Source organism: Clarias gariepinus, chromosome 8 (assembly GCF_024256425.1).
Source record: "Clarias gariepinus isolate MV-2021 ecotype Netherlands chromosome 8, CGAR_prim_01v2, whole genome shotgun sequence".
NCBI classification, from domain to species: domain Eukaryota; kingdom Metazoa; phylum Chordata; class Actinopteri; order Siluriformes; family Clariidae; genus Clarias; species Clarias gariepinus.
Window position 1 is genome coordinate 38,389,013 of NC_071107.1, and position 27,485 is coordinate 38,416,497.

At 44.2% G+C, this 27,485-nt stretch overlaps 1 protein-coding gene across 3 annotated transcripts; it reads right to left on the minus strand.

Annotated features, from left to right (window-relative positions):
* Window positions 1-1,304: 1,304 nt before the first annotated feature.
* klhdc3 (kelch domain containing 3) lies at window positions 1,305-26,992 on the minus strand. Of its 3 annotated transcripts, none has more exons than XM_053502142.1 (11): window positions 26,936-26,992; window positions 25,345-25,630; window positions 23,984-24,160; window positions 21,027-21,142; window positions 18,965-19,036; window positions 18,659-18,872; window positions 18,342-18,428; window positions 13,153-13,261; window positions 5,062-5,135; window positions 3,796-3,874; window positions 1,305-2,628 (listed from the first exon to the last, which is right to left on the minus strand). In XM_053502142.1, exons 2-11 carry the CDS (start codon window positions 25,499-25,501, stop codon window positions 2,562-2,564), a joined length of 1,152 nt encoding a protein of 383 aa, XP_053358117.1. In that variant the 5' UTR covers window positions 25,502-25,630; window positions 26,936-26,992; the 3' UTR covers window positions 1,305-2,561. The 3 variants fall into 3 exon arrangements, with proteins under 3 accessions (XP_053358117.1, XP_053358116.1, XP_053358118.1); XM_053502141.1 differs by lacking the exon at window positions 26,936-26,992 and adding an exon at window positions 26,599-26,721; XM_053502143.1 differs by lacking the exon at window positions 26,936-26,992 and adding an exon at window positions 25,730-25,761.
* Between the last annotated feature and the right edge of the window lie 493 nt (window positions 26,993-27,485).

Genomic DNA, 27,485 nt, shown 5'->3' on the forward strand with positions numbered 1-27,485 from the left:
TGGTTGGAGATCTCATCACATGGATGTCCCGTGTGGTCTGTGTGTCCCGTATGGGGTGCGTGTGGTGACTGGGGACGGTTCCACTTTACCATGAAGACGGTCCTGTCCTCGGCTGATGCAGACAGCTGTTCTCTGAGGACTCGTGACTGCGGTCTCTCGATAGTTCAGGACTGGAGTTTCCTACAGTCTCCCTGAGTCTCCAATAACCAACTGGACTCCATATGAACTTCTCCACATCTCCTGTTATACTGAACCTCCAGCCTCCTAACACACAGTATGAGTGCAGATCAATCCCTGCTATCCGTTATCACCCAGATGAGGATGGGTTCCCTGTTGAGTCTGGTTCCTCTCAAGGTTTCTTCCTATTACCATCTCAGGGAGTTTTTCCCTCAGCACCGTCGCCCTCACCTCGTTCATCAGGGACAATCTGATCATTCTGATCCACACACACTCACACACACACACACACACTTCTGTAATTCTTTTGATTGTGTAAAGCTGCTTTGTGTCAATGAACGATCTTAAAGGAACTATACAAACATTTTTTTTTATTAAATAAATAGTGAACACAGGGAACTCTCAGTGAACAGATTTAAGCAAGGGAATAAACCATTTGTAACAAAACTGAAAATCTTGTGCAGTTTATTCAAATTCGTATGACTGAAACTGAATTTTTAAATATGCAAAATCCTTAATGGAACATCTCAGCAACTCCAGGTTATTTTTGTTGTTATGATTGTTAAAATCATTGCTAATCCCAGAGGACTCTGTTTCCACGGCGATGGGTTCAGGGTTAAAGTGATAAATCAATAAATCATCATCTTTCACCATCGGCAGCTCAAAACAACCTTCACTCGACTCAACTGTCTCATTACCAACCTGAGTGTCAGCCCCTAGAGAGAGAGAGAGAGAGAGGGAGACAGACAGAGCGAGGAAGACGAAGAGAGGGACAGACAGAGAGAGAGACAGACAGTGGGAGATAGAGAGAGACAGACAGACAGAGAGAGAGACAGACAGAGAGAGGGAGAGAGAGACAGACAGAGAGAGAGAGGGAGAGAGAGAGAGAGACAGACAGACAGAGAGAGGGAGAGAGAGACAGACAGAGAGAGGGAGAGAGACAGAGAGAGAGGGAGAGAGAGAGAAAGAGAGGGATATCTGATGACTGGTTAAGTGTAATGATGATGTTGATGAGTGAAGCTCATTTAAGGGTTGAAGTTTAAGGTTGCAGGAAAATGGTTCAACAGGTGGATTCTGTCTCTCTTTCACACACACACACACACACACACACATTAATGTCACACACAGCTGTTTACAGAAACCTTTATTTACATACATTTAATCAATAAAAATTAAGACAAACTATTTCCTCGTGTCTGTTAGTCGTGTGCTAATAATCAGAAGGGCGTCGCCGCAGCTTGGCGTCTCCTCGGCAGCGCCCCCGCCAGGGCAGCACGCTGATGCAGATATAAAGTCAATGTTTACGTGTGTATTAAGGACCCTGTATCTACGTCTGTGTTATTCTCGGGGAAAACAATCCCATAATCCTGATGTCTCAATACTTACTTATTCTATTCGATTAATATTCATGACCAGGATTGTAATCTAAATATTACATCACCCATTAATATTAAAACTGACCATCGTCATATTTCACAGTATTTGACTACGGGTGTTTAGCTTCATGTTTTACACCTTTTGATTTCGCCTGCATCTGCTTTCTGTAGCATTAGCGCTCGCTCAAGTCTCAGACCCACCTGCCTTAGCTTTTAAAACAAATTAGCAAAGAGGTTACTAACGGCCTAACTACTGCTTGATTAGTTTATTCCGTCTCTCACTGATCAACTGATCGGCATCTTCAGTGTTTCGCATTTAGTGTTTTATTCCCTCCTGAGGTTTTTACTTTACTGAAACATGGCTCTGTAACTAGCATCAGGACTTTACTGCTAATAAATGTCAACTGCACTTCACTCAGTCACACATACACACTAACTAGGACTAACCAGGACTAACCAGGACCAACCAGGACCAACCAGGACCAACCCATGCATTAAAGGAGGCTGAATGAACAGATCTACATTAACCACAACAATTAGATCCAGAAGTGAAACTATTGCGATGAACCCTGTTAGCGCTGAGCTTGATTATTATGGGATTGCTTACAGAGAGAACATCACATAACCTCCTTAGAGCAGGAGGTTCCTCAAAGGGTTCCTCGATCACTCAAAAGTGCAGCAGTGCTGCAACAACATGCTGCCTTTAGGGACACTGCCTTCTAATTAAAACACAAAGTACACACACACACAAACACACACTCACATGCGCATTATTGCACATACACGTACACACACCAACCCAATCATTAATACACGCACTATTTAGCACACACACAATCTCTCTCACACAAACAAACACACACACAAATTACTAGCCGCATTAACACATGATAAATAAACAGATTAACACAGCATGAATAAAGTGGTTTAATTTTCAGCGTCAAAAAACTATTTCATCCTCCAACACTGTCTCTGTGTGTGTGTGTGTGTGTGTGTGTGTGTGTGTGTTTATCCATGAGATGAGAAGATGGGCCGGCTGATGGTGCTGTTGGTCGTCATAGCAGCCAGTTCCCACCTACAGGAAACACAATTTACACTGAATAAGAGAACACTCGGTTATCAGGTTTAAACTGATGCACACTGTAAACAATAACAACAACAACAACTGTAATCATTAATATCACATACACACACATTCTGACACACAGACACAGACAGACACACACACAGACACACACACAGACACACACACAGACACAGACACACACAGACAGACACACACACAGACAGACACACACACAGAGACACACAGACACACACAGACAGACAAACACACACAGACACACACACAGACACACACACAGACAGACAAACACACACAGACAGACAGACAGACAGACACACACAGACAGACAGACACACACAGACAGACACACACAGACAGACAAACACACACAGACAGACAGACAGACAGACAAACACACACAGACAGACAGACAGACACAGACAGACACACACAGACAGACAGACACACACAGACAGACAAACACAGACAGACAAACACACACAGACAGACAGACAGACACAGACAGACACAGACACACACAGACAGATACACACACACAGACAGATACACACACACAGACAGATACACACAGACAGACAGACAGACACACATTCTGACACACACAGATTGTGTAAAAGCCGAGACATGGTGGTGCAGCAGTGTGAGAGAGTGAAGGGTTAATGTTTAGGTGCATTGTGGGTAATGTAGTTCGGTGTGAGAGTTGGTGATCTCTTGCTGTTTCAGCGTCCACAAGGCACATCACCACCATCGTATCACATCATCATAAACATCATATTCAGTGGCGTTATAGGAGAGTTCTAGACTGCGTGTGTGTGTGTGTGTGTGTGTGTGTGTGTGTGTGTGTGTGCGCGCACATGCGTGCAATCTGATCTGATCTCTGACTCTGACCTGATGAAAGGTCAAGGGTTGAGGTTCAGATTGTTATCTCTAGCTCTCTATTCCATACACACACACACACACACACACACACACACACAGGGAGTAAGTGTGTCTCACACTAGTGATGATCACCTTGTACCTTCCCCAATTACCTTGTACCACTCCACCCCCCACACACACACCTTTGTGGAGCACATAGTGTGTGAGTCTAGTGTCTGTATGAAGATAGGTGTGTGTGTGTGTGTGTGTGTGTGTGTGTGTGTGTGTGTTTCCCACCTGATGTCGTGTGGCAGTCCTGATTGTTCCAGACTGTACTGAATCACAGCTAATTTGCATAAAGTCTTCAAATTTGGACCTAAAATATAAAAATGAAAAAATCTGATCCAAAAACTGAAATAAAAACCAGCTTCACTTTAAACGTATAAGTGTGTTCTCTTTTTCTTTCTTTCCTTAACTTACACACACACACACACACACACACACGCACACACACACACACACACACACACACACACACACACACACAGCTGTCTGTATCTCAGCCAGTTCACTTCCATTTACATTTAGGCATTTAGCAGACTCTCTTATCCAGAGCGACTTACATTTTTATCTCATTACACATCTCAGCAGTTGAGGGTTAAGGGCCGCGCTCAAGGGCCCAACAGTGGCAACTTGGTGGTTGTGGGGTTTGAATCCTCACCACCACATTCACATGGGGTTTAATGATGTTACTATGCTGTAATCTACAGGGGTTGAACTATGAAACTGAAACGTCTGGTTTTAGACCACAGTAATTCATTAGTATGGTGTAGGACCTCCTTTTACAGCAAATACAGCACAAATTCGTCCTCCAGAATGGTTCGGTAGTCCCTGGCAGTGACGCGCCCATCTAGCACAAGTATTGGGCCTGGGGAATGTCATGATATTGCAGCCCAAACCATCACTGATCCACCCCATGCTCCACTCTGGGCATGCTACAGTCTGGTGGTACGCTTCTTTAGGGCTTCTCCACACCGCAACTCTCCCGGATGTGGGAAAGACAGTAAAGGTGGACTCAGAGAGCAATACATGTTTCACATTGTCCACGCACCAAGAGTCTCGCTGCTGGAACCATTGAAACCGACGTTCGTCATTGGCACGAGTGACCAAAGGTTTGGCTAAAGCAGCCCGGCCGTGTACACCGACCCTGTGGAGCTCCAGACTAACAGTTTGGTGGAAACAGGAGAGTTGAGGTGCGTTTAATTCTGCAGTGAGTGGGGCAGCCGTGGTTTTATGTTCTTTGGATACAATCTGGGTCAGCACCCAGACATCCCTTTAAGCAGCTTCCTCTTGAGTCCACAGCGAGACGCGCACCAACAATTTGTCCTCTTTTAAACCCTGTCACCCATAATGTGTGTGCAAAACTGTGCTATTACTCTGCTAATTACACCTTCACTCTGCTCTTACTGGTGGAATGTCCTGTATTTTATGTAACATTATAAGGTTTACATTGACAGAAATGGAGTGTGTGTGTGTGTGTGTGTGTGTGTGGTGCGCACTTACAGAAGTCAAGAATGTAGAGATCCGAGTGATCCATCAGGTTAAACTCATCACCCATTCCCTGCTCTGCACACGGGCTGCAAACACACACACACACACACACACACAACACGCATTAATGAAACAATAAACACACACACAGACAGTGGGTGTGTTACTCGGCTGCAGGAGAAAGCGGTTGTGTTTCTGATCCGCGGTGACGCTGAAACTCGCAATCGCTCGTCTGTTTACTGATTATTTATCAGTTCAGACTTCAACACTGGTGTTAAAACAACTTTCTCCTGCTGTGAGCGCACACACACACACACACACACACACACACACACACGCAGGTGGTGTTAATCAGCAGTAGATCTGGGTGATATGGACCAAAACTGTTGTTTGGTTTGTTTTGTGTTAATTTCTACATTCTAGAACAATAATGTTTTTTTTTAACTATGAAATAAAACTTATACTATCAGGTGATTAAGTATCAGTTAGTTGTTATGTTAAGACATGAGGGTCAGCTGTTCTGGAGCAGTTCCTACAGGAACAGTATCGTGTCGAAACCCATCAAGCTCCATGATGATGAAACTGTCTCTCATGAAGACCTTCCCAGGAGAACAAGACCAGGACTGAGCTCTGCTGCAGAGGAGAAGTTCATTTAGAGTCACCAGCCTCAGAAATCACCAATTAACAACCAGCAGCTCAGATTAGAGGCGTTTTGAAGCTTCACAGAGCAGAAGGAGCAGATAAACATCTCAATATCAACTGTTCAGAGGAGATTATTGTGTGTTTTGGATAATAAACGCCCTCAGTATTGTTTTACAGTGTAGAGAGAAATAAAGATGAGGAACCACCATGGGGTTAGAGAGGGGTGTACAAACTTTAGACTGGCAGTGTGCATCTGTTCAGGCTGAAAAGCGATACACTATACACATCGCTGTTTTTTCTATGAAGTGTCCAGTGAGGTTACAGCACAGCAGCCACAGCCAAACAAAACACCTCAAAACAACAGAACCAAGAAGAGAAGATCTGAGGAACAGAGGAGAGATCTGATGCAGGTCCTCCATGTTCCCTTAGAGACAGAGGGAGTGGGGCGCATGTGGAGGGGTGTGTGTGGAGGGGGGTGTGTGGAGCGGGCACGTGGTAACGCTGCAGGTCTGCTCCTGGCTTTACAGGTGAGGATCTAAGTTTTAAATCTGATGCAGCAAGAACATGGAGGAGCGACGGAGTGGAGTTATGGAGACGTGTGTGGGGGGAACTACATTCTGGATCTGCTGCAGAGGAAGAACACTGCTCAACTGAGTGTCAACAGGACAAGCGCGCGCACACACACACACACACACACACACACACACACACACACACACCTGGCATGACCCGTGTGGAGAGACACGTCCTCCTGATCCTCCTAAGATGGACAGGGAGAAACTGCAATCTGGCATTTCCTGCCACCCCATGACCATCTTATTCTCTCTCTCCATCGCTTACACACACACACACACACACACACACACACACACACAATCTTTCCATCTGTCTGTCTGTCCGCCTCTCTGGTTGTAGGGATTTTACGCTCCTAATCTTTCCTAAATAAACATGTGAGTGTGTAAAGAGGTTAAGAGTGGCTAAGAGCACGAGTGTGAGAGTGTGTTTCCCCAAGGGACAGCTGGTGAACTCATTACACACACACACACACACACATACACACATACATACACACACACACACACACAGGTTAAAAGGCTTTAGAAAAACACCATCAGCGCTGAGATGGAGAGAGAAGAGACACAGTGAGTTAAAATGTTAAAGGTGAGTGAGGACAAACAAACACACACCGGCCGAGTGGATTCTGTACCGGACTGTAGAGAACCGACCTCACAACCCCCTGACCCCCCATAACCCCCCCCCCTCCCCTCCCTCAGTTTACCTGCCAGGTGAGGCTCGAAAAAGCAACATCTGGAACTCTAGAGCTACAGTGCTGTGAAAAAGTATTTGCCCCGATTGGCTTCCTGATTTTTCCCTCCATATTAGTTTATTATTATATTAGTAACTCGTGTGAGACCCGCCGTCCTGGGAGAGTTTCATCACCGCTCTCACCGCGGTTCACTGGAGTCCCAAAGCCTTAGGAAGAACCTTCTCACACAGGGTCAGGTAGGGTTGGGGTTAGACAGCTTTCTACTCCTTAAAATTCTATTTCATTACATTTCATTTGTTACAGCGCTTTTAACAGCAGTGTCGCACAGCAGCTTTAAAATGAGTTTAAAACGTGAGAGAAAATATGTATGAAATGATCAGATTGTCCCTTAATGAGTAAAATCATCATTTAAAAGCTGCATTTTGTATTTACTCGGCTTATATTTGTGTAATATTAAAATCTGTTTAATGATCTCAATCATGTTAGTGCGACAAATATGCAATAAATAAATACCATAAGGAGCAAATACTTTTTCACAGGCGTGTATGTGGGGGTGTGTGTTCTCTGCACTGCTCTTCTCCAAACACTGTCCTGCTAAACTCCTGAAGCCACCTGAAGTGGAGACCAGTCTGAACTTCTGGAGCTGATGGTGAACATCCCAATACACACACACACACACACACACACACACACACACCATCACCAACCCCACTCCTCACACACCCCGATTTTGTTCCTCTATCTAAATAAATTAAAACACACTCGGTGGGTTCAGCAGGAAACCGTGATGTCCTGGAGAACTTCCTGAGCCGAGGAACTCCGAGAGGAACGTGATAACACTCCAGCCTGAGAAGTAAGAACTAAACTGCTCTGTGGACTTAGAGGCATATTTCACAATAAAAATGTCACAATGCAGACCTACACACACACACACACACATTTTATCTGAGCATGGATAAGTAGATCAATGTGGATTAGAGTGATAACGCTATCACCACCAGTAGCGCAGAGTTACCAACTGATCTCTCTCTCACACACACACACACACACACACACACACACACACACACACACACACACAGGGCAGTAAAAGAGCCCGTTAGATGTGAAATGGGGCACGGGGTCCCGCGTGGCTGGCCGGGGTGTAGTGGGGGTGTAGTGGGGGTGTAGTGGGGGTGTAGTGGGGGTGTAGTGGGGGTTATGAGCCTCCCACTGAGCAGCGAGTCGTCTGTGTTACACGACCCACGCTGTATCAGTGAGAGCTTTAAAACCCCCAACACACACACACACACACACACACACACACACACACACACAGAGTTTATGGTGTGTCAGGGGGTCTGTACTTATCTGGACGTGTCTCACACACACTGCACACTAAAAACTCTCAGCCCTCCCTCCCTCCCACACTACGTTACCAGTCTGTTCTCTGCTTCCTCCCAGTATGAGACTGGTGCAGTGAGCTCGGCCCAGTGAGAACCTGCAGCAGCCAAGAGACTGTGTGTGTATGTGTGTGTGTGAGAGAGAGAGGAGGAGAACCTGGTCTCCAGTCAGAGCAGCACTGGGCTCCAGTTTATTATTTATCACACACACACACTTGTACATCTGTGGTTGGGCGGGGGGGGGGGGGGGGTTTGCCTTAAAACTACTTGGTGTCCAAGTGTGTGTGTGTGTGTGTGTGTGTGTGTGTGTGTGTGTCATCATTAGTGTGTGAAGTTCTTCCTCTTCCTCACAGGAAATCATCAGTGTGCAGTATAACTTCCTGAGGAAGAGCTTATCATCTCTGTCCAGATGGACACACACACACACACACACACACACACACACACACACACAGACGTATATAGAGTGAATGGTGTGGGTTTATGTTGTATCAGTGTGTGACACTCTGCTGAGGGTTTATTTTCTCACTGCTTTGATCCTAACACACACCTACACATCATTACATCATCACATCATTACATCATATCATTACATCATCATATCATTACATCATATCATTACATCACTCTCAACACATACATAGTCATTCAGATACGTAAATAAAACTCTTTCAATAAAGTTAATGAAACTAAAGAGAGAGAGATCTGTATTATATCTGTGTAATAAATCAAAGTGAAATCCGTGCGTTTGTCTGTGTGTCACACTCACTTCTGGCTTTTTCTCCACAACTTATAACCAAATAAACACACACACACACACACACACACACACACACTCTTTACATTAAGTGTTTGGTGATGAGCGTACTGATGTGGTGTTTTATTGGGCTTCTCTCTCTCTCTCTCTCTCACACACACACACACACACACACTCCAAGACATGGAGTTTTAAACTGAGCTCTGGACATTTCTTCTGGAGTGTAGACAACACGCAGTGGAAAAACGGGCACTGCTTGTGTGTGTGTCAACTTAGACTGTTGTGTGTGTAAGACAATTAATCACAGTATTGATGTTCAATTCTCACACTGCTCTGATCCAGGGTGTGTGCGCTCGTGTGTGTGTGTAGCTTTGGTGTTAGCAGTTCATCTGAAGGTGATGTCAGTGTCAGGTGTTTATATTAAATGTGATGACAGGCAGGTGTGAGAGGGGGAGCTGTTTTATTAAGTCTGATCTTCACACCAGGTGTGTGTGTGTATGTGTGTGTGTGTGTATTCTTGTGTGTATTCAAATGCTTGTACGACCGCCAGTGACCTTAAAAATAAAATAAAAGCTATATATATGGAATAAATATTAGTAAAAAAGAAATACGAGCTTTTTTTTTTAGCTGCAGCTAAAGACGCTAGCGATGCTAATGCTAACGGCGCTAATGCTAACGGCGCTAACAGCTGCAGACAGGAAGACACTGCCAGCACCGGAAACGTGTTCATCACCGAGTAAGACATGAGAGGAGCCTTCAGGAGAGTGAACACCAGGAAAGCAGCAGGACCAGACGGCATCTCAGGTCGTATCCTCAGAGCCTGCGCAGACCAGCTAGCACCTGTGTTCACTGAGGAACTAGCAGACCCCCATCATCAACAGGAGCCCAGTGGAGAGAGTGGACAGCTGCCGATACCTCTGTGTTCACATCACGCAGGACCTGGCACGGTCCTGTCACATCAACATCTTGGTGAAAAAGGACCGGCAGCGTCTCTACCACCTCAGACGCTTGAGAGACATCAGACTGCACTCTAAGGTGCTCAGGAATTTCTACTCCTGTAACATAAAGAGCATCCTGACGGGAAACATCACGGCCTGGTTTGGAAACAGCACCATGGAAGTGCAGACCAGGAAGATAGTGAAGGACCTCAGCCATTCCAACAATGGACTGTTCTCTCTGTTAAGGTCAGGAAAGCGATTCCGCTCCCTGAAGACCAACACAGAGAGACTGAGGAGGAGCTTCTACACGCAGGCGATACGGTCTCTCAATCACAATCACACCACACAGGAGTTAATGTCTTTTAAACACTGACTGGACAATCATGGACACATTCATGCAATACATATTTATATACCTGAAACCAGTGCACATGTCTTAAGTCACTTTTCATGCATATTTGCACAGCCATTGCCACTTTAAAATTGTTATATATACTTTTTTTCCCCTTCCCCCAAAATATTTCTATATTTTGTAATATTTTTATTATACCCTTATTTGTACAGTTTATTTTACTAGTTAAAATTATTTTCTTTTGTATTTCTTTTTATTAATATTTATTTCTTATAAGTTTTTTTTTTATTTTCTTTTTAAGGTCACTGGCGGTCGTATAAGAATTTCACTGCATATCGTCCTGTGTATGACTGTGTGTGTGACAAATAACATTTGAATTTTAATTTGAGTTTTACAGAAACTGCCCACATCTCTCTCTAACACACACATGCCGCACACACCTTAATTTTTTTGTTGGAAAAATAAAATTAGGAAAGTAAACAGCGCTGCCACACACTCAATACCACTAACTAAATTATACACTTATACCACAGTGTGTGTGTGTGTGTGTGTGTGTGTGTGTGTGTGTTGTGCTCAGAGTGTCGTGTTTCCCGGTGTGGGTGATGTGCTCATAAATCGAGGAGAATTTCACGCCTCTCTGCAGCTCAGCAGGTCTGTTTACACACACACACACACACACACACACACACACACACACTAATCTGAATCCCAGAGACTTGCTCTGACAGCATACTTTCTCAAAATGTGTGTGTGTGTGTGTGTATTATCATCATCATGTTACAGTGACGTCATAATTAGTAATAGAACACTGAGTGTAACAAACTGTACTGTAATAATAACACTTACAACTGTGTGTGTGTGTGTGTGTGTGTGTGTGTGTGTGTGCGTGCGCACAGTAATGGCACGATAAAGGTTTAACTATCATTTATTACTGAAATAAGTCTGCTTAAGAAACGATCACAACTTATCTTTCCTGCTTTCATTCTCACACACACACACACACACACACACACACACACACACACACAGAGGAATGACTCTACCACTTCCTCAGAGTGTAAATGAGGCTTTATGGACCTGAAGAGCATCCTGAAGCAAAGGTGACAATGTTCACACACACACACACACACACACACACACACACACACACACACACAGCTTTATGGTGTGTCACTGAGCCCATCCATTATCACCTTCAGATTATTGCTCTGGGTAAAGATCCTAAACATGCATGTGTGTGTGTGTGTGTGTGTGTGTGTGTGTGTGTGTGTGTGTGTGTGTGTGTGTGTCTGTTCTGTATCATACTGCACTTTCTCAGCAAAACACAACTAACCACCCCCCTGTGCACGCACACACACACACACACACAGAGATGACACAGTCACAATTACACAAAAACACAAACATACTGATGAAAATAAACACACACTCACACCTCATTAACACCACAACACTAACCATTCAAAACTCTGTCAGTGTGTGTGCGTGTGTGTGTGTGTGTGTGTTGGAGAGCTGCACTTCTTGCACTACAGCAATTCACAAACGATTTTAACTCTTATTTACTACAGAACCACACGTCACACACGCGTCTGTTTACCGTCACGCCGCACACACACCCACAACACACTGCACACACACTGCACATGTCACATACATCTGACGTATAAGGCTCATGTCAAACATCTGTGTAAAACATCTTATTTCCACCTCAGGAATATTGCTAAACTGCGTCCAGCACTCACTTTTGCAGATGCAGAACAGTTAGTCCATGCGTTTGTCTCCTCCAGGCTGGACTTCTGCAATGCACTTCTCATTGGGACTTCTGGAAAAATCCTTCAAAAGCTGCAGTATATTCCGAACAGTGCTGCTAGGATCCTGATACGAGCACATAAATACCACCATGTTACGCCCACACTTAAATCTCTTCATTGGCTCCATGTTTCATTCAGAATTGATTACATGGTGGCCCTTTTTACCCACCAGTGCATCTATGGGGACGTCCCTCCCCACCTCAAACGCTTATACAAGATCTTATTACTTCCCCTACGACTACACGCAACCTCCGCTCTGCATCAGTACATCTTTTGAAACCTCCTAAGACTAGACTTCTTACTATGTGAGATCGGGCTTTTTGCTCCGCTGCACCTGGACTGTGGAATGATCTCCCCGAGTATCTGAGGACGCCACAGACTGTTGATGATTTTAAATCTGGTCTTTAAAACTTAACTTTTTATCAGAGCTTCGGGTCGAATTAATCTGTAGCACTTTGAGATTTGCTTCAAATATAAAGTGCATTATATATTTTTTTTCATTATTGGACAAACACTGCACACACACACAAAAAAATACTTACTTCCTAAAACTGTTAAAACCCAACTATAATAGAAACTGAGCAAACACACACACACACACACACACACACACACACACACACACACACACAGAAACGGTGTGTAGACGAGTTACACTCTAACAACAATGTAACATATAAACATGAAGGAAGCTAAACAACTATCGTCACCTCAGAAATAAAAGAGAAATAATAATCACTCTAGGGCACTGAACATGCGTGTGTGTGTGTGTGTGTGTGTGTGTGTGTGTGTGTGTACAGGAAGTGATGGCTGAGAGAGGATTTCCTGTTCTGATCCACACCACTAAAACCACCATTAACACCCTGTTCTGTCCTTAATCCTGATCTCACACACACACCTCCCAGAGATATCTCAAGTATCACTGCACATGTGTGTGTGTACGCGCTCGTGTACCTGGTCCCTCCAAACAGGATGATCCGATCTCCCACAATGCAACAGCACTGCCGTCTGCGGGGACACGGGAACTTCCCCTTCGGCTCCACCTTCTTCCAGCAAAACGCCTCTGCACGCGTATGCGCACACACACACACACACACACACACACACACACACACACACACACACACACAGAAGCGTATTGAGTATTACTGTGACATCCCTCAGAGTGTTTATGACGCTGCTGTGAATTCAGGCTCTTGTACCTGAGCTGGGCTTCAACATCAACTACAGTCTCACAATCAGGGAATGAAGAGCGCACACGAACACACACACACATGCTCACACACGCTTACACACACGCTCATATGCGCTCACACTCACGGGTATTACAGTGGGGCAAAAAAGTATTTATTCAGCCACCAATTGTTCAAGTTCTCCCACTTAAAAAGATGAGAGAGGCCGTAATTTTCATCATACGTATACCTCAACTATGAGAGACAAAATAAGTAAAACAAAAAAATCCAGAAAATCTTTTTAAAAAATGTATTTGCATTATGGTGAAAAATAAGTATTTGGTCAATAAGAAAATTTCATCTCAATACTTTGTTCTATCCCCTTTGTTGGCAATGACGGAGGTCAAACGTTTTCAGTAAGTCTTCACAAGGTTTTCACACACTGTTGCTGGTATTTTGGTCCATTCCTCCATGCAGATCTCCTCTAGAGCAGTGATGTTTTGGGGCTTTCAAAACATCACTAACTTTCAACTCCCTCCAAAGATGTTCTATGTGGTTGAGATCTGGAGACTGGCTAGGCCACTCCAGGACCTTAAAATGCCTCTTATGAAGCCACTCCTTCATTGCCCAGGCGGTGTGTTTGGGATCATTGTCATGCTTCCTTTACACAGACCCGGTCCCTTTGGAGAAAAACAGCCCCAAAGCAGGTTTCCACCCCCATGCTTCACAGTAGGTATGGTGTTCTTTGGATGCAACTCAGCATTCTTTCTCCTCCAAACATGACAAGTTGAGTTTTTACCAAAAAGTTCTATTTTGATTTAACCTGACTATATGACATTCTCCCAATATTCATCTGCAAACTTCACACAGGCCTGGACATGTCCTGGCTTAAGCGGGGGACACGTCTGGCACTGCAGGAATTGAGTCCCTGGCGGCGCAGTGTGTTACTGATGGTAGCCTTTGTTACTTTGGTCCCAGCTCTCTGCAGGTCATTCACTAGGCCCCCGTGTGGTTCTGGGATTTTTGCTCACAGTTCTTGTGATCATTTTGACCCCACAGGGTGAGATCTTGCGTGGAGCCCCAGATGGAGGGAGATCATCAGTGGTCTTGTATGTCTTCCATTTTCTAATAATTGCTTCCACAGTTGATTTCTTTACACCAAGCTGCTACCTATTGCAGATTCAGTCTTCCCAGCCTGGTGCAGGTCTACAGTTTTTTTTCTGGTGTCCTTTAACAGCTCTTTGGTCTTGGCCATAGTGGAGTTTGAAGTGTGACTGTTTGAGGTTGTGGACCGGTGTCTTTTATACTGATAACGAGTTCAACCAGATTCCATTAATACAAGTAACGAGTGGCCAGAGGAGACCAGGGCTGATAGTGGAAAAAATTCCTGAGGCTGAACTTTTTTTCTCTGCCCTCGAGGTGAGTAGGGGTGGGGGTACTCTGTGTGCGACGCACTTTTAACAAATAACTTGTTGGCCCCTGGGCCCAAATATATAAAAAGCCTATATATACCCCTGATCATCATTATTGTCAAGTGGCTCTTTTCATATTTGCATTATGCCCCCAGTATTATTCAAGAAAACACAGCATTTTCTTCTCATTATGTTCAGTGCCTAGATTGACATTATTAGCCCATCTTAGTACAATCACTGGAAGTTAATGCTACAGATGCTACAGCCATACCAAGACAGGTCAGAAAGTGGCAATAATAGTACTCCAAAGTACACAGGAATTGAGTAACTAATTGATTATCCTCTGCTAATTTCTTACATAAAGTGACGAGTGGGTGGGCGATATTAAATGATAGGTCAAGCTCAGCAATTAAGGAGCACAAGCGAATTTTTAAATCAGTCACACAATCGGTCATTGAGGGTGGAATATTATGGCGTTATATTCCTGCCACAATTCTGAGCGATTCTGCGCGTGCGGTGTCTCCCCTGCTCGCTCAACATGTTCTCCGCGCACGCGCAACTACTCGATTCTGTGCGCGCTCAACCCTGCCTGCATGTGCGTGCAACATTTATTTCCTGTGCGCGCTCGACTCTGCCTGTACGCTCGCTCAACTTTGTCCATTGTTACAAAACTGCCACAAAACTAGCCAATCACAGATATCCACACACTACTGCTGATTGGCTGTTCCTTCTCTATCAGCTGCGCATCTCAGATCTAGAGAAATGACAGATCAATATCCACGAACCTGATTAAAAAAGAATAATAAATTCCCCCCCACAAACACAGTACGCCGGAACGCTATCACCCCTGGGAGACACTTAAAGGAGGAGTTACGGGTCTGTGAGAGACAGAAATCTTGCTTGTTTGTAGATGACCAAATACTTATTTTCCACCATAATTTTTAAATAAATTCTTTAAAAATCCTACAATGTGATTTTTTCCCTTATTTTGTCTTCTATAGTTGAGGTATACCTATAATGAAAATTACAGGCCTAGGGTTAGTGTTAAGGGTCTTTTTAAGTGAGAAAACTTGCACAACTGCTGGCTGACTAAATACTTTTTTGCCCCACTGTATATCCTGATGTACAAATAAGTTGGGAAACTGTATTCACAATTTGTAAAAGCAGAATACAATGAAGTAGACGTTTCAAATTTCAATATTTAATTTAGAATGGAACATAGATAACATATCAAATGTTGAAAGTGAGACATTTTGAAATGTTATGCCAAATATTGGCCTATTTTGGATTTCATGAGAGCTACAAATTCCAAAAAAGTTTGCACAGATGGCAATAAGAGACTGGAAAAGTTAAATGCACATATGAGAATCAGCTGGAGGACCTATTTGCAACTTATTAGGTCAATTCGAACATGATTGGGTGTAAAAAGACCCTCTCAGAGTGGCAGTGTCTCAGAAGTCAAGATGGGCAGAGGATCATCAATTCCCCCAATGCTGCGGTGAAAAATATTGGCGCAATATCAAAGTTTTTCAGAGAAAAATTGCAAAGAGTTTGAAGATCATCATCATCTACAGTGCATAATATCATCCAAAGATTCAGAGAACCTGAAACAATCTCTGTGCAAAAGGGTCAAGGCCGGAAGGCCATACTGGATGCCCGTCATCTTCGGGCCCTTAGACGGCACTGCATCACATACAGGAGTGCTACTGTAATAGAAATCACAACATGGGCTCAGGAGTACTTCCAGAAAACATTGTTGATGAACAGAATCCACCGGGCCATTCGCCATTGCCTGATAAAACTCTACAGGTCAAAAGAGAAGGCATATCTAAACATGATCCAGAAGAGCAGGTGTTTTCTCTGGGCCAAGGCTCACTTAAAATGGACTGTGGCAAAGTGGAAAACTGTTCTGTGGTCAGACGAATCAAAATTTGAAGTTCTTTTTGGGAAACTGGGAAGCCATGTCATCCAGACTAAAGAGGACAAGGACAACCCAAGTTGTTATCAGCGCTCAGTTCAGAAGCCTGCATCTCTGATGGTATGGGGTTCCATGAGTGTGTGTGCCGTGGGCAGTTCACACATCTGGAAAGGCACCATCCATGCTGAAAGGTTCTATCAAAGTTCTAGAACAAAATGTGCTCGAATCCAGACGTCGTCTCTTTTAGGGAAGACCTTGCATTTTACAACATGACAATGCCAGACCACATACTGCATCAATTACAACATCATGGCTGCGTAGGAGAAGGATCAGGGTACTGAAATGGCCAGCCTGCAGTCCAGATCTTTCACCCATAGAAAACATTTGGAGCATTAGACAAGAATGGGACAACATTCCTATTCCTAAACTTGAGCAACTTGTCTCCTCAGTCCCCAGATGTTTGCAGACTGTTATAAAAAGAAGTGGGGATTCCACACGGTGGTAAATATGGCCTTGTCCAAACTTTTTTGAGATGTGTTGATGCCGTGAAATTTAAAATCAACTTATTTTTTCATTAAAATGAACATTTTCTCAGTTTAAACATCTGATCAGTCATCTATGTTGTATTATGAATAAAATATAGAAATTTTAAACTTCCACTTCATTGCATCCTGTTTTTATTTACAATTTGTACAGTGTCCCAACTTTTTTGGAATCGGGTTTGTGTGTGTGTGTATGTTGTTGTTAATATTTACACTTCTGCACATAAAGAGTGTGTGTCTATGTTTGTGTGTGTGTAGGTATGTACATATATATATATATATATATATATATATATATATATATGTTAGTGTGTGAGTGTTTGTATATACGTTAGTGTGTGTGTTTGTTTATGTTAGTGTGTGTGTGCGTGTTTGTATATACGTTAGTGTGTGTGTGAGACAGATCTAAGGCACAGAAACTCACTTGTGTTCACTTATACTGAGTGTAAGAGTTTAATCACAGTGAAATGTATATAGATGATAAACTGACACACACACGCACACACAGAGCCATCTGGTGGACATTTCACGCACTGCACCCACACACTATACACTCACATCGCCATCTAGTGGACAGGACTTACTAACACAGTGAACTGCATCCTTTTCTCAAGTGTAGTTGCTGCGTGTCCATGCGTTTGTGTGTCTGTATGTGTGTGTATGCGCATGTGTTCGTAGATCTGTTTGTGTGTGATCGTGTTTGTTCATATTTGTGTGTATACGCGTGTGTGTGTGTTTATAAGTTTTTTGTATGCGTCCACATGTTTGTATATATATATATATATTTTGTGTGTGTGTGTGTATGTTTGAATGTGTGTGTGTTTGTATGTGTATATTTGAATGTGTGTGTGTATTTGTATATGTTTGGGTGTGTGTGTATATATATGTTTGGGGGTGTGTGTATATGGTTGTGTGTGTGTATATATATGTTTGGGGGTGTGTGTATATGGTTGTGTGTGTGTATATATATGTTTGGGGGTGTGTGTATATGGTTGTGTGTGTGTATATATATGTTTGGGGGTGTGTGTGTATGTTTAGGTGTGTGTGCGTTCTTATGTGCATGTGTATTCGCGTGTGTATGTTCTTGTGTGTGTATTACCTGGGTTAAACTTCCACAGATCATTAAAGTGCCGGTCCAGTCGAGCGTTGTAGCCTCCAAAGATATACAGCTCTCCTTTATACGAAACTGAAACACACACACACACAAACACACACACACACACACACTAACTAAACCTGAGACACTGATGCAGTTCACTGTGTTAGCTTTAGCAAAATTCACGAATGTTACCCCTCACCATTAGCAGTCTACGCTAGCAGTGTGGTGGTGTTTAGGGTAACCATAGAAATCGTGTTAAACTCTGCGATGTAGGACAAGCCCCGCCCATCTGTGTGTGAAGGAGGTGGAGCACTCACAGGCCGAGTGGCTGCGGCGTCCCTCGGGCTGGATCTGATTGGTGGGCGTGTTGAGCCAGCAGTGGGTCTCGGTGTCGAACACGCGGATCTTATTGCAGTAAATCTCGTTATTCGAGTGAAACGGCCCAAAGCGATCAGCGCGTCCCCCGAACACAAACATCTTGGTGCCGATGATTGTCGCCGAGTGGAAATCTCTCCACCTTGCCGGAGTTCCCTGTGACACACACACAAGCATTTAAAATCCATACTTGACCATAGTTACACAGTAGTACTGAGCTTATGAGTTAAGCTAACACTGTTACTTACTGTAGCTTTTATTAAACTCCAGCACATAGTGTGAGAGTCCAGCTTGTGTATGTCGTTGGAGAAACAGTCAGCCTGTCACACACACACACACACACACACGAGATACCATTGACATGCATGTTAACCACCAGTTGTGTGTAGTTAAAGGGGTTTTGTGTGTTGCGTGTGTGTGTGTATATATATACATATATATATAAATCTATATCTCACACACACACACTTTGGCCACAACTGTAGAACTAATACAATCTTTTCAAAATTGATCAATCAATCAATCTTTTTACATCCATGGACACTATGGACAATTCCACGCACACCTACCTTCACATCCACACTACATGTTTACATTTACATCCTGGACCAGTGCACAAAGACACTTTAATAACCTTTGTTTTGTGTGTGTGTGTGTGTGTATGTATAATACAATACACACACACACACAAAACATACGTATACAGTCGTGGCCAAAAGTTTTAAGAATGACACAAATATTAGTTTTCACAAAGTTTGCTGCTAAACTGCTTTTAGATCTTTGTTTCAGTTGTTTCTGTGATGTACTGAAATATAATTACAAGCACTTCATACGTTTCAAAGGCTTTTATCTACAATTACAGGACATTTATGTAAAGAGTCAGTATTTGCAGTGTTGGCCCTTCTTTTTCAGGACCTCTGCAATTCGACTGGGCTCTCAATCAACTTCTGGGCCAAATCCTGACTGATAGCAACCCATTCTTTATAATCACTTCTTGGAGTTTGTCAGAATTAGTGGGTTTTTGTTTGTCCACCCGCCTCTTGAGGATTGACCACAAGTTCTCAATGGATTAAGATCTGGGGAGTTTCCAGGCCATGGACCCAAAATTTCAACGTTTTGGTCCCCGAGCCACTTAGTTATTACTTTTGCCTTATGGCACGGTGCTCCATCGTGCTGGAAAATGCATTGTTCTTCACCAAACTGTTGTTGGATTGTTGGAAGAAGTTGCTGTTGGAGGGTGTTTTGGTACCATTCTTTATTCATGGCTGTGTTTTTGGGCAAAACTGTGAGTGAGCCCACTCCCTTGGATGAGAAGGAACCCCACACATGAATGGTCTCAGAATGCTTTACTGTTGGCGTGACACAGGACTGATGGTAGCGCTCACCTTTTCTTCTCCGGACAAGCCTTTTTCCAGATGCTCCAAACAATCGGAAAGAGGCTTCATCTGAGAATATGACTTTGCCCCAGTCCTCAGCAGTCCATTCACCATACCTTCTGCAGAAGATCAATCTGTCCCTGATGGTTTTTTTGGAGAGAAGTGGCTTCTTTGCTGCCCTTCTTGACACCAGGCCATCTTCCAAAAGTCTTCGCCTCCCTGTGTGTGCAGATGCGCTCACACCTGCCTGCTGCCATTCCTGAGCGAGCTCTGCACTGGTGGCACTTAAATCCCACAGCTGAATCCTCTTTAGGAGACGATCCTGGCGCTTTCTGGACTTTCTTGGACGCCCTGAAGCCTTCTTAACAAGAATTGAACCTCTTTCCTTGAAGTTCTTGATGATCCTATAAATTGTTGATTTAGGTGCAATCTTACAGTAGTAGCCACAATATCCTTGCCGGTCAAGCCATTTTTATGCACCGCAATGATGACTGCACGCGTTTCTTTGCAGGCCACCATGGTTACCAATGAAAGAACAATGATTTCAAACATTACCATCCTTTTGACATGTCAAGTCTGCCATTCTAACCCAATCAGCCTGACATAATGATCTCCAGCCTTGTGCTCGTCAACATTCTCACCCGAGTTAACAAGACGATTACTGAAATGATCTCAGCGGGTCCTTTAATGACAGCAATGAAATGCAGTGGAAAGGTTTTTTTGGGATTAAGTTAATTTTCATGGCAAAAAAGGACTCTGCAATTCATCTGATCACTTTTCATAACATTCTGGAGTATATGCAAATTGCTATTATAAAAACTTAAGCAGCAACATTTCCAATTTCCAATATTTATGTAATTCTCAAAACTTTTGTGTGTGTGTGTGTGTGTGCGTGCATGTGTGCGTGAGAGAGAAAGAGTGTATGGGGACCCACCAGTTGTTCGTATCCCCCGAATATGTACATGTCTTTGTTGAGGACACACGCAGAGTGTCCATCTCTCGCTCCAGGAACTGACCCTGTGACCTTCGGTGTCCACCACCTATGACTGCCTAACACACACAGACACACACACAGACACACGTTAACACCACAGCTGCATTAAGAGCTCTTCTATTACTCCAGTAACTCAGCTGAGTAATTACTGCCCATGGCCCCGTCCTCTCACCTGCTCCTCCCTATTCAACAAATTCAAATTTTATTCATCACATAAACAGTCATACACAGTATGATATGAAGTGAAATGCTTATATAAGTGCTGTTGACCTCATTAGTACAAAAAATACAATAAGAGAATTAAAAAACTTACCTAATATAGAGCAATAATAAAAATAAAAATGAAAATAAAATATTAGAACAGGATAGAAATATAAAGAAGTAAAAAAATATATAATAAAAATAGAAAGATATATATAGTAAAATGAAATATATTAGAAATGTAATGTAGTGCATTGTAGAACCGTGTCCAGATATTGGCAAGATAATGTGCAAGGTTGCAGTTAAAGTTCAGTGTGCAAATGTCCCATGTGTGTGTTCTAGTAAAAAGTAAAAGTTGCAGTCCTGAGATATGCAAAATGTGCAAGCGTGTGAGCGTTAGGTCTTATGTTCAATTAAATTTTATTTGTATAGCACTTTTAACAATTGTCATTGTCGCAAAGCAGCTTTACACAATTAAAAGAATTATTTAAGTTTGTATGGAATGTAAGTGTGCATGAATCAAGATGAGCAGATCGTCCCTGGTGAGCAAGCCGCGGGTGACAGTGGCAAGGAAAAACTCCCTGGTGTGGCAAGAAAGAAACCTTGAGAGGAACCAGACTCAACAGGGAACCCATCCTCATTTGGGTGAAACAGAAAGCAGGGATTTATCTGCATTTATACAGTGTGTTAGATGGCAGGCAGTTCAGCTATAACAGTTGATGTTAATTGATGTTAATATGGAGTCCAGGTAGTTATTGGAGACAATTGCAATCTTGAACTATTGAGCAACTGCAGCCAAGTCAAGTCCTCAAAGAAACAGCTGTCAACACCAGTTGAGGCCAGAACCGTCTTTATGGTAAAGTGAAAACATCCCCAGACACATTCCAAAGAGACACACGGGGCATCCATGTGACGAGATCCCCAAACAGAAGTGGAGCACCAGGATGGGTCAGACAGGGCAGAGGGAGTCTGGATCACTGGCAGCTCAGGAACGACATGTGTAGCTCGACAGAGAGAGGGAAGAGAGAGAGGGGGAGAGAGAACAAAAGAGGGGAGAGCTATATATATGTAGGTATATTTATGTAATTTTTGAGATCTGCATTCGTCATACCGGATGTTGGTGCTTTTTAGTCCGTTATTGTTCTTATTCCCTGCCACAGGCTCCTAGAGTCATTCTGTTGAAGCCGTCACTCTAGTTTCCTCCCGTAGCGCTGCTTCGCCTCTGTCACTGAATGTTGTATGACGCAGCCTTGTACGGGTCCATGTCCCCCGACGCAAGTCCCTCGTTGTAGGCAGCGGTGGAAAATCTCAGCGCGTCGCGGATGGTTTTATCCACCCACGGCTTCTGATTGGGAAATGGTCTGTTGGTTGTTTTTTTGTACGGTCTCATCCATTAGTTTCCAGATGAAACTCACAACCGCTTCCGTAAACATGTGATGCTGTTCCGGAACATGTCCCAGTCTCTGTCATCGAGTGCGTCCTGTAGCGCGGCCATCGATTGGCCCATACAGCGTGCGACCTCCCTCTGAACCGTTTGAGCCTTTGTTTATATTTTGGCATGAGGAAGATGGCGGCATGGTCGGATTTCCCAAATGGCCCTGAGGTCATCGAGCTTGTTCTCTAGTGACTGGACATTGGCAAGCAGGATGCTAGGCAGAGGTGTGCGGTGTGCACTTGCCCTCAGCCTGTTCCTGATGCTGGCTCGTTTCCCTCGGGGCCGCAGCTTCGCGTTGCATCCTTTGTTCTTCTTTAGGATCCCACTTGGCCAGCTCAGATTTGGAGTTAAATATGTCTAATTGCGAGTACATTGTAAACCAATAGAAATGAGTATCTCTATTGTACCTAATGCACTCAATACAAAAAATTTACTTAAAAGACAAAAACAAAGTAAAAGAGATCAAAGCAGTAGCGACGGCAACCGACCTCACTGGCGCCAAATTGACCATGAGAGGCCACACACCCTCCAGCACATTTAGTACCATTCAAACACATTAACAACACCTCTGCCTAGCATCCTGTTTGCCACTATCCAGTCACAGGAGAACAAGCTCAATGACCTCAGGGCCAGGATAAAGTTCAAGAGACATTAGGGACTGCAATCTCCACTGTTTCACCGCGACATGGCTGAACCCAGTGGTACGGACCACGCCATCCAGCTGCCAGGGTTCTTCTCTACAGCTGGTGCAATAGCATTAGCGTTGTTCCTCTCACATCTCACGCTGTTTATATTCCACCACAAGCGGACACGTTCACTGCTTTATGCGAGCTGCATGAGGCACTCACACAGCACCAGCCACAGCACCGGGACGCTGTGCTTATTGTGGCGGGGGACTTTAACACTTACCTCAGACAGGCAGCACCAAACTTTTAGCATTTTCTCTATGTTTGCACAGCAAAGTTTTTTTTTATTTTATATTTTGTACTTATCTTCTATTGCAGGGGTCAGCAACTTTAAACACAGAAAGAGCCATTTGGAGCCATTTCCCACAGAAAAGAAAACACCGGGAGCCACAAAACCATTTTGTCAACTAAACTGTAGATAACACTGCTTATATAGTTTTTTCTTTTTACCAATGTGCTATGTATAAAAAAACTAAACATAAATCATATCGTACTATGTATGACTCACCACCCTGGACCAGGTAACTGTGTGTGTGTGTGTGTGTGTGTGTGTGTGTGTGTGTGTTAGCTCTCACCAACTTCAAAGGCATACAGTATGTTACACGCCCCCTCTGTGTCGTTTCTCCCACCCCAAATGTAGATGGTATCTTCCACCAGCACGGCCGTGTGTCCGTAACGCATGTAGGGCACTTCACGAGTGTGTTCCCTACCTCCTGTCCTCACTGGAGGCAGCTTCGTCCACCGCAAAGACACTGACACACACACACAAGTTATTATTACTCAGTAAACAGAATAAAACACACATAGAATAGGCAGACAGTTTTTATATTTATTCTGTGAGATTTAATGTTTAGGGTTTGTAACGAATTAATCATTACTGACCGAGCGCGGCGTGGGGAGTTGGGAGTCGGACCGAGCGCGGCGTGAGGTGTTGGTTATAGAGGTAGCTTAGCCTTTATGGTAATTGTACAGATCCATCATAAGAATTAACTTTAGCTTTAATTTGACAGAAAACTTTTACTTACACACACACACTCTTTAACTTTGCTCTGTGTACACATGCCGATAGCGTTAGCATTAGCACTAAACACTAAACTACAAGAGTATTATGGAAACATTCCTGTTTGATTCTAATTACACACACACACACACACACACACACACACACACACGGTGTGAGGAGTTGGGAGTCGGACCGAGCGCGGTGTGAGGAGTTGGGAGTCGGACCGAGCGCGGTGTGAGTAGATGGGAGTCGGACCGAGCGCGGTGTGAGGAGTTGGAAGTCGGACCGAGCGCGGTGTGAGGGGTTGGGAGTCGGACCGAGCGCGGTGTGAGGAGTTGGGAGTCGGACCGAGCGCGGTGTGAGGAGTTGGGAGTCGGACCGAGCGCGGTGTGAGGAGTTGGGAGTCGGACCGAGCGCGGTGTGAGGAGTTGGGAGTCGGACCGAGCGCGGTGTGAGGAGTTGGGAGTCGGACCGAGCGCGGTGTGAGGAGTTGGGAGTCGGACCGAGCGCGGTGTGAGGAGTTGGGAGTCGGACCGAGCGCGGTGTGAGGAGTTGGGAGTCGGACCGAGCGCGGTGTGAGTAGATGGGAGTCGGACCGAGCGCGGTGTGAGGAGTTGGGAGTCGGACCGAGCGCGGTGTGAGGAGTTGGGAGTCGGACCGAGCGCGGTGTGAGGAGTTGGGAGTCGGACCGAGCGCGGTGTGAGGAGTTGGGAGTCGGACCGAGCGCGGTGTGAGTAGATGGGAGTCGGACCGAGCGCGGTGTGAGGTGTTGGGAGTCGGACAGAGCGCGGTGTGAGGAGATGGGAGTCGGACCGAGCGCGGTGTGAGGAGTTGGGAGTCGGACCGAGCGCGGTGTGAGGAGTTGGGAGTCGGACCGAGCGCGGTGTGAGTAGATGGGAGTCGGACCGAGCGCGGTGTGAGGTGTTGAGGTACCGGTGTTGAAGATGTGCACGTCGATCTGCCGCAGCGTCTCGTAGTCCTCCCCTGAGCAGTAACCTCCGAAGGAGTAGACTTTATGTCCCACAGGCACAGCGGCGTGATTCACCCTGCGGGGGCCACCGTCTAAACACACTGTCCACCGCAGCATCATACACACACACACACACACACACACACACACACACACACACACACACACACACTCACACTGCAACCAGCACGCACACACCCCTCCAGTGCATCACCATGGCAACCAAACTAACTCCATCACACATTCCACCTACAAGCAGAACACACACACAAACAGTAAAAATAATCAGAATACACAAACACTATAAATAAACAGTATACACACACACACCAAATATAATACACTAACAGAGCAGCTGAAGTGAGCACACTGTGTAGTTCAGTGTATCTGTGTGTGTGTGTGTGTGTGTGTGTGATATCTGATACTGAGCTGTAAACAGAATCTGTGTGTATAGAATAAAGATGCAGTGCTATTTATATGTAAACTGTTTTGGTATCATAGGAACCAGTACCTTTATCACACACACACACACACACACACACACACAAAACAGGACTCGTGGAAATAAAATCTGATCTGTGACCTGTGAAGTGTAGAGAACACTGATTAGCTAACATGCTAACGTGCTAATGTCAGTAAATGTCACTGATGGGCACAGAAGCTCATTAGCATTAGCATTAGCGAGATGGTAAACAATACGCGTCGACTCCTGTCCTACACACACACACACACACACAGCCAGAGATGAGTATTAGAGTTCAGTGACAGGCCTGTGTGTGTGTGTGTGTGTGTGTTGAGTAAGAGTTATAGAGGTAGCTTAGCCCTTTATGCTAATTGTACAGATCCCTCATAACAATTAATTTTAGCTTTAATTTGACAGAAAAACTTTTAGCCCCATTTACTCACAATAATCACCTCTACCCCCCCCCCTCCACCACACACACACACACACACACACACACACACTTTAACTTTGCTCTGTGTACACATGCCATAGCGTTAGCACTAAACTACAAGTGTATTATGGAAACATTCCTGTTTGATACTAATCACACACACACACACACACACACACGAGCGCGCGCACGTCATGCTGTAAACATTAGGACATAGGCAGTGTGTGTGTGTGTGTGTGTGTGTGTGAGTAATGCTGCTGTTCAGCTCCAATCCTCCCAGCTGGAGTGTGTGTACAGTGTACAGAGTGTGTTGTTACTCACTGTGTGTGTGTGTGTGTGGTGAGAAACACAGGATAATGATGAAGCGCGCGACGCTGCAGTGAAACCCGAGTGTGTCAGAAACACAGCACACGCCACTGCACCTCCGTACTGACCGCTGATTGGCCCTGACTATCACATGACTCAAAGACCACGTGACCGACTCGGCTCCGTTTAAAGGGCAGCGTATTTCATCAGGTGTGTGTGTGTGTGTGTGTGTGAGAGAGAGAGAGTGAGTTAGAATTTAGTGCTGAGAAAATGTGTGATACATAAACATTTAAAATACAAATCAAAACAGCACTAAAACAAACATTTACTGAACATATAGTGGAAAAATGACCTGTATCCCGGCGTGCAGTGGGCGAAATGAATCACCTCAGAACAGGCGAAATGAAGCTTCGTGGATCTCCGAAGCCTTTCAGCCAATCGGTTCAACAAAGGGTTCATTTCTCCAGGCTTCATTGGCACACAAACCCCCCCTACTGGTCAATGAATGTAAGACGAGCAGATGTGTTCGTAGTCATTTTACCAGAACTAAATTCAAATTACGATATGCAGTGAAATGCCTGTGACATAAAAAAATGTAGAAACAATTAACAAGAAATAAATAGTGGAATAAAATGAGAGTAAGTTTAGCTATAGAAACGTAAGAAAATAGAACAAAATATTAAACATTTTCAAAAAATATATAGGAAATATAAAAACTTATCTGTACAAATGTAGACAAAAATAGCAATCAATTTAAATGAAAATAAAAATGGAAATGGAAATAAATGGAATGTCCAGGAAGTGTGCAAATGTGAATGTATGTGCAACTGTGCAGTGTGTGAGTGTCCGGTCTACAGGGTACCGGGGTAGGTGCAACTGTGCATGAGTGAACAGGTGAATAA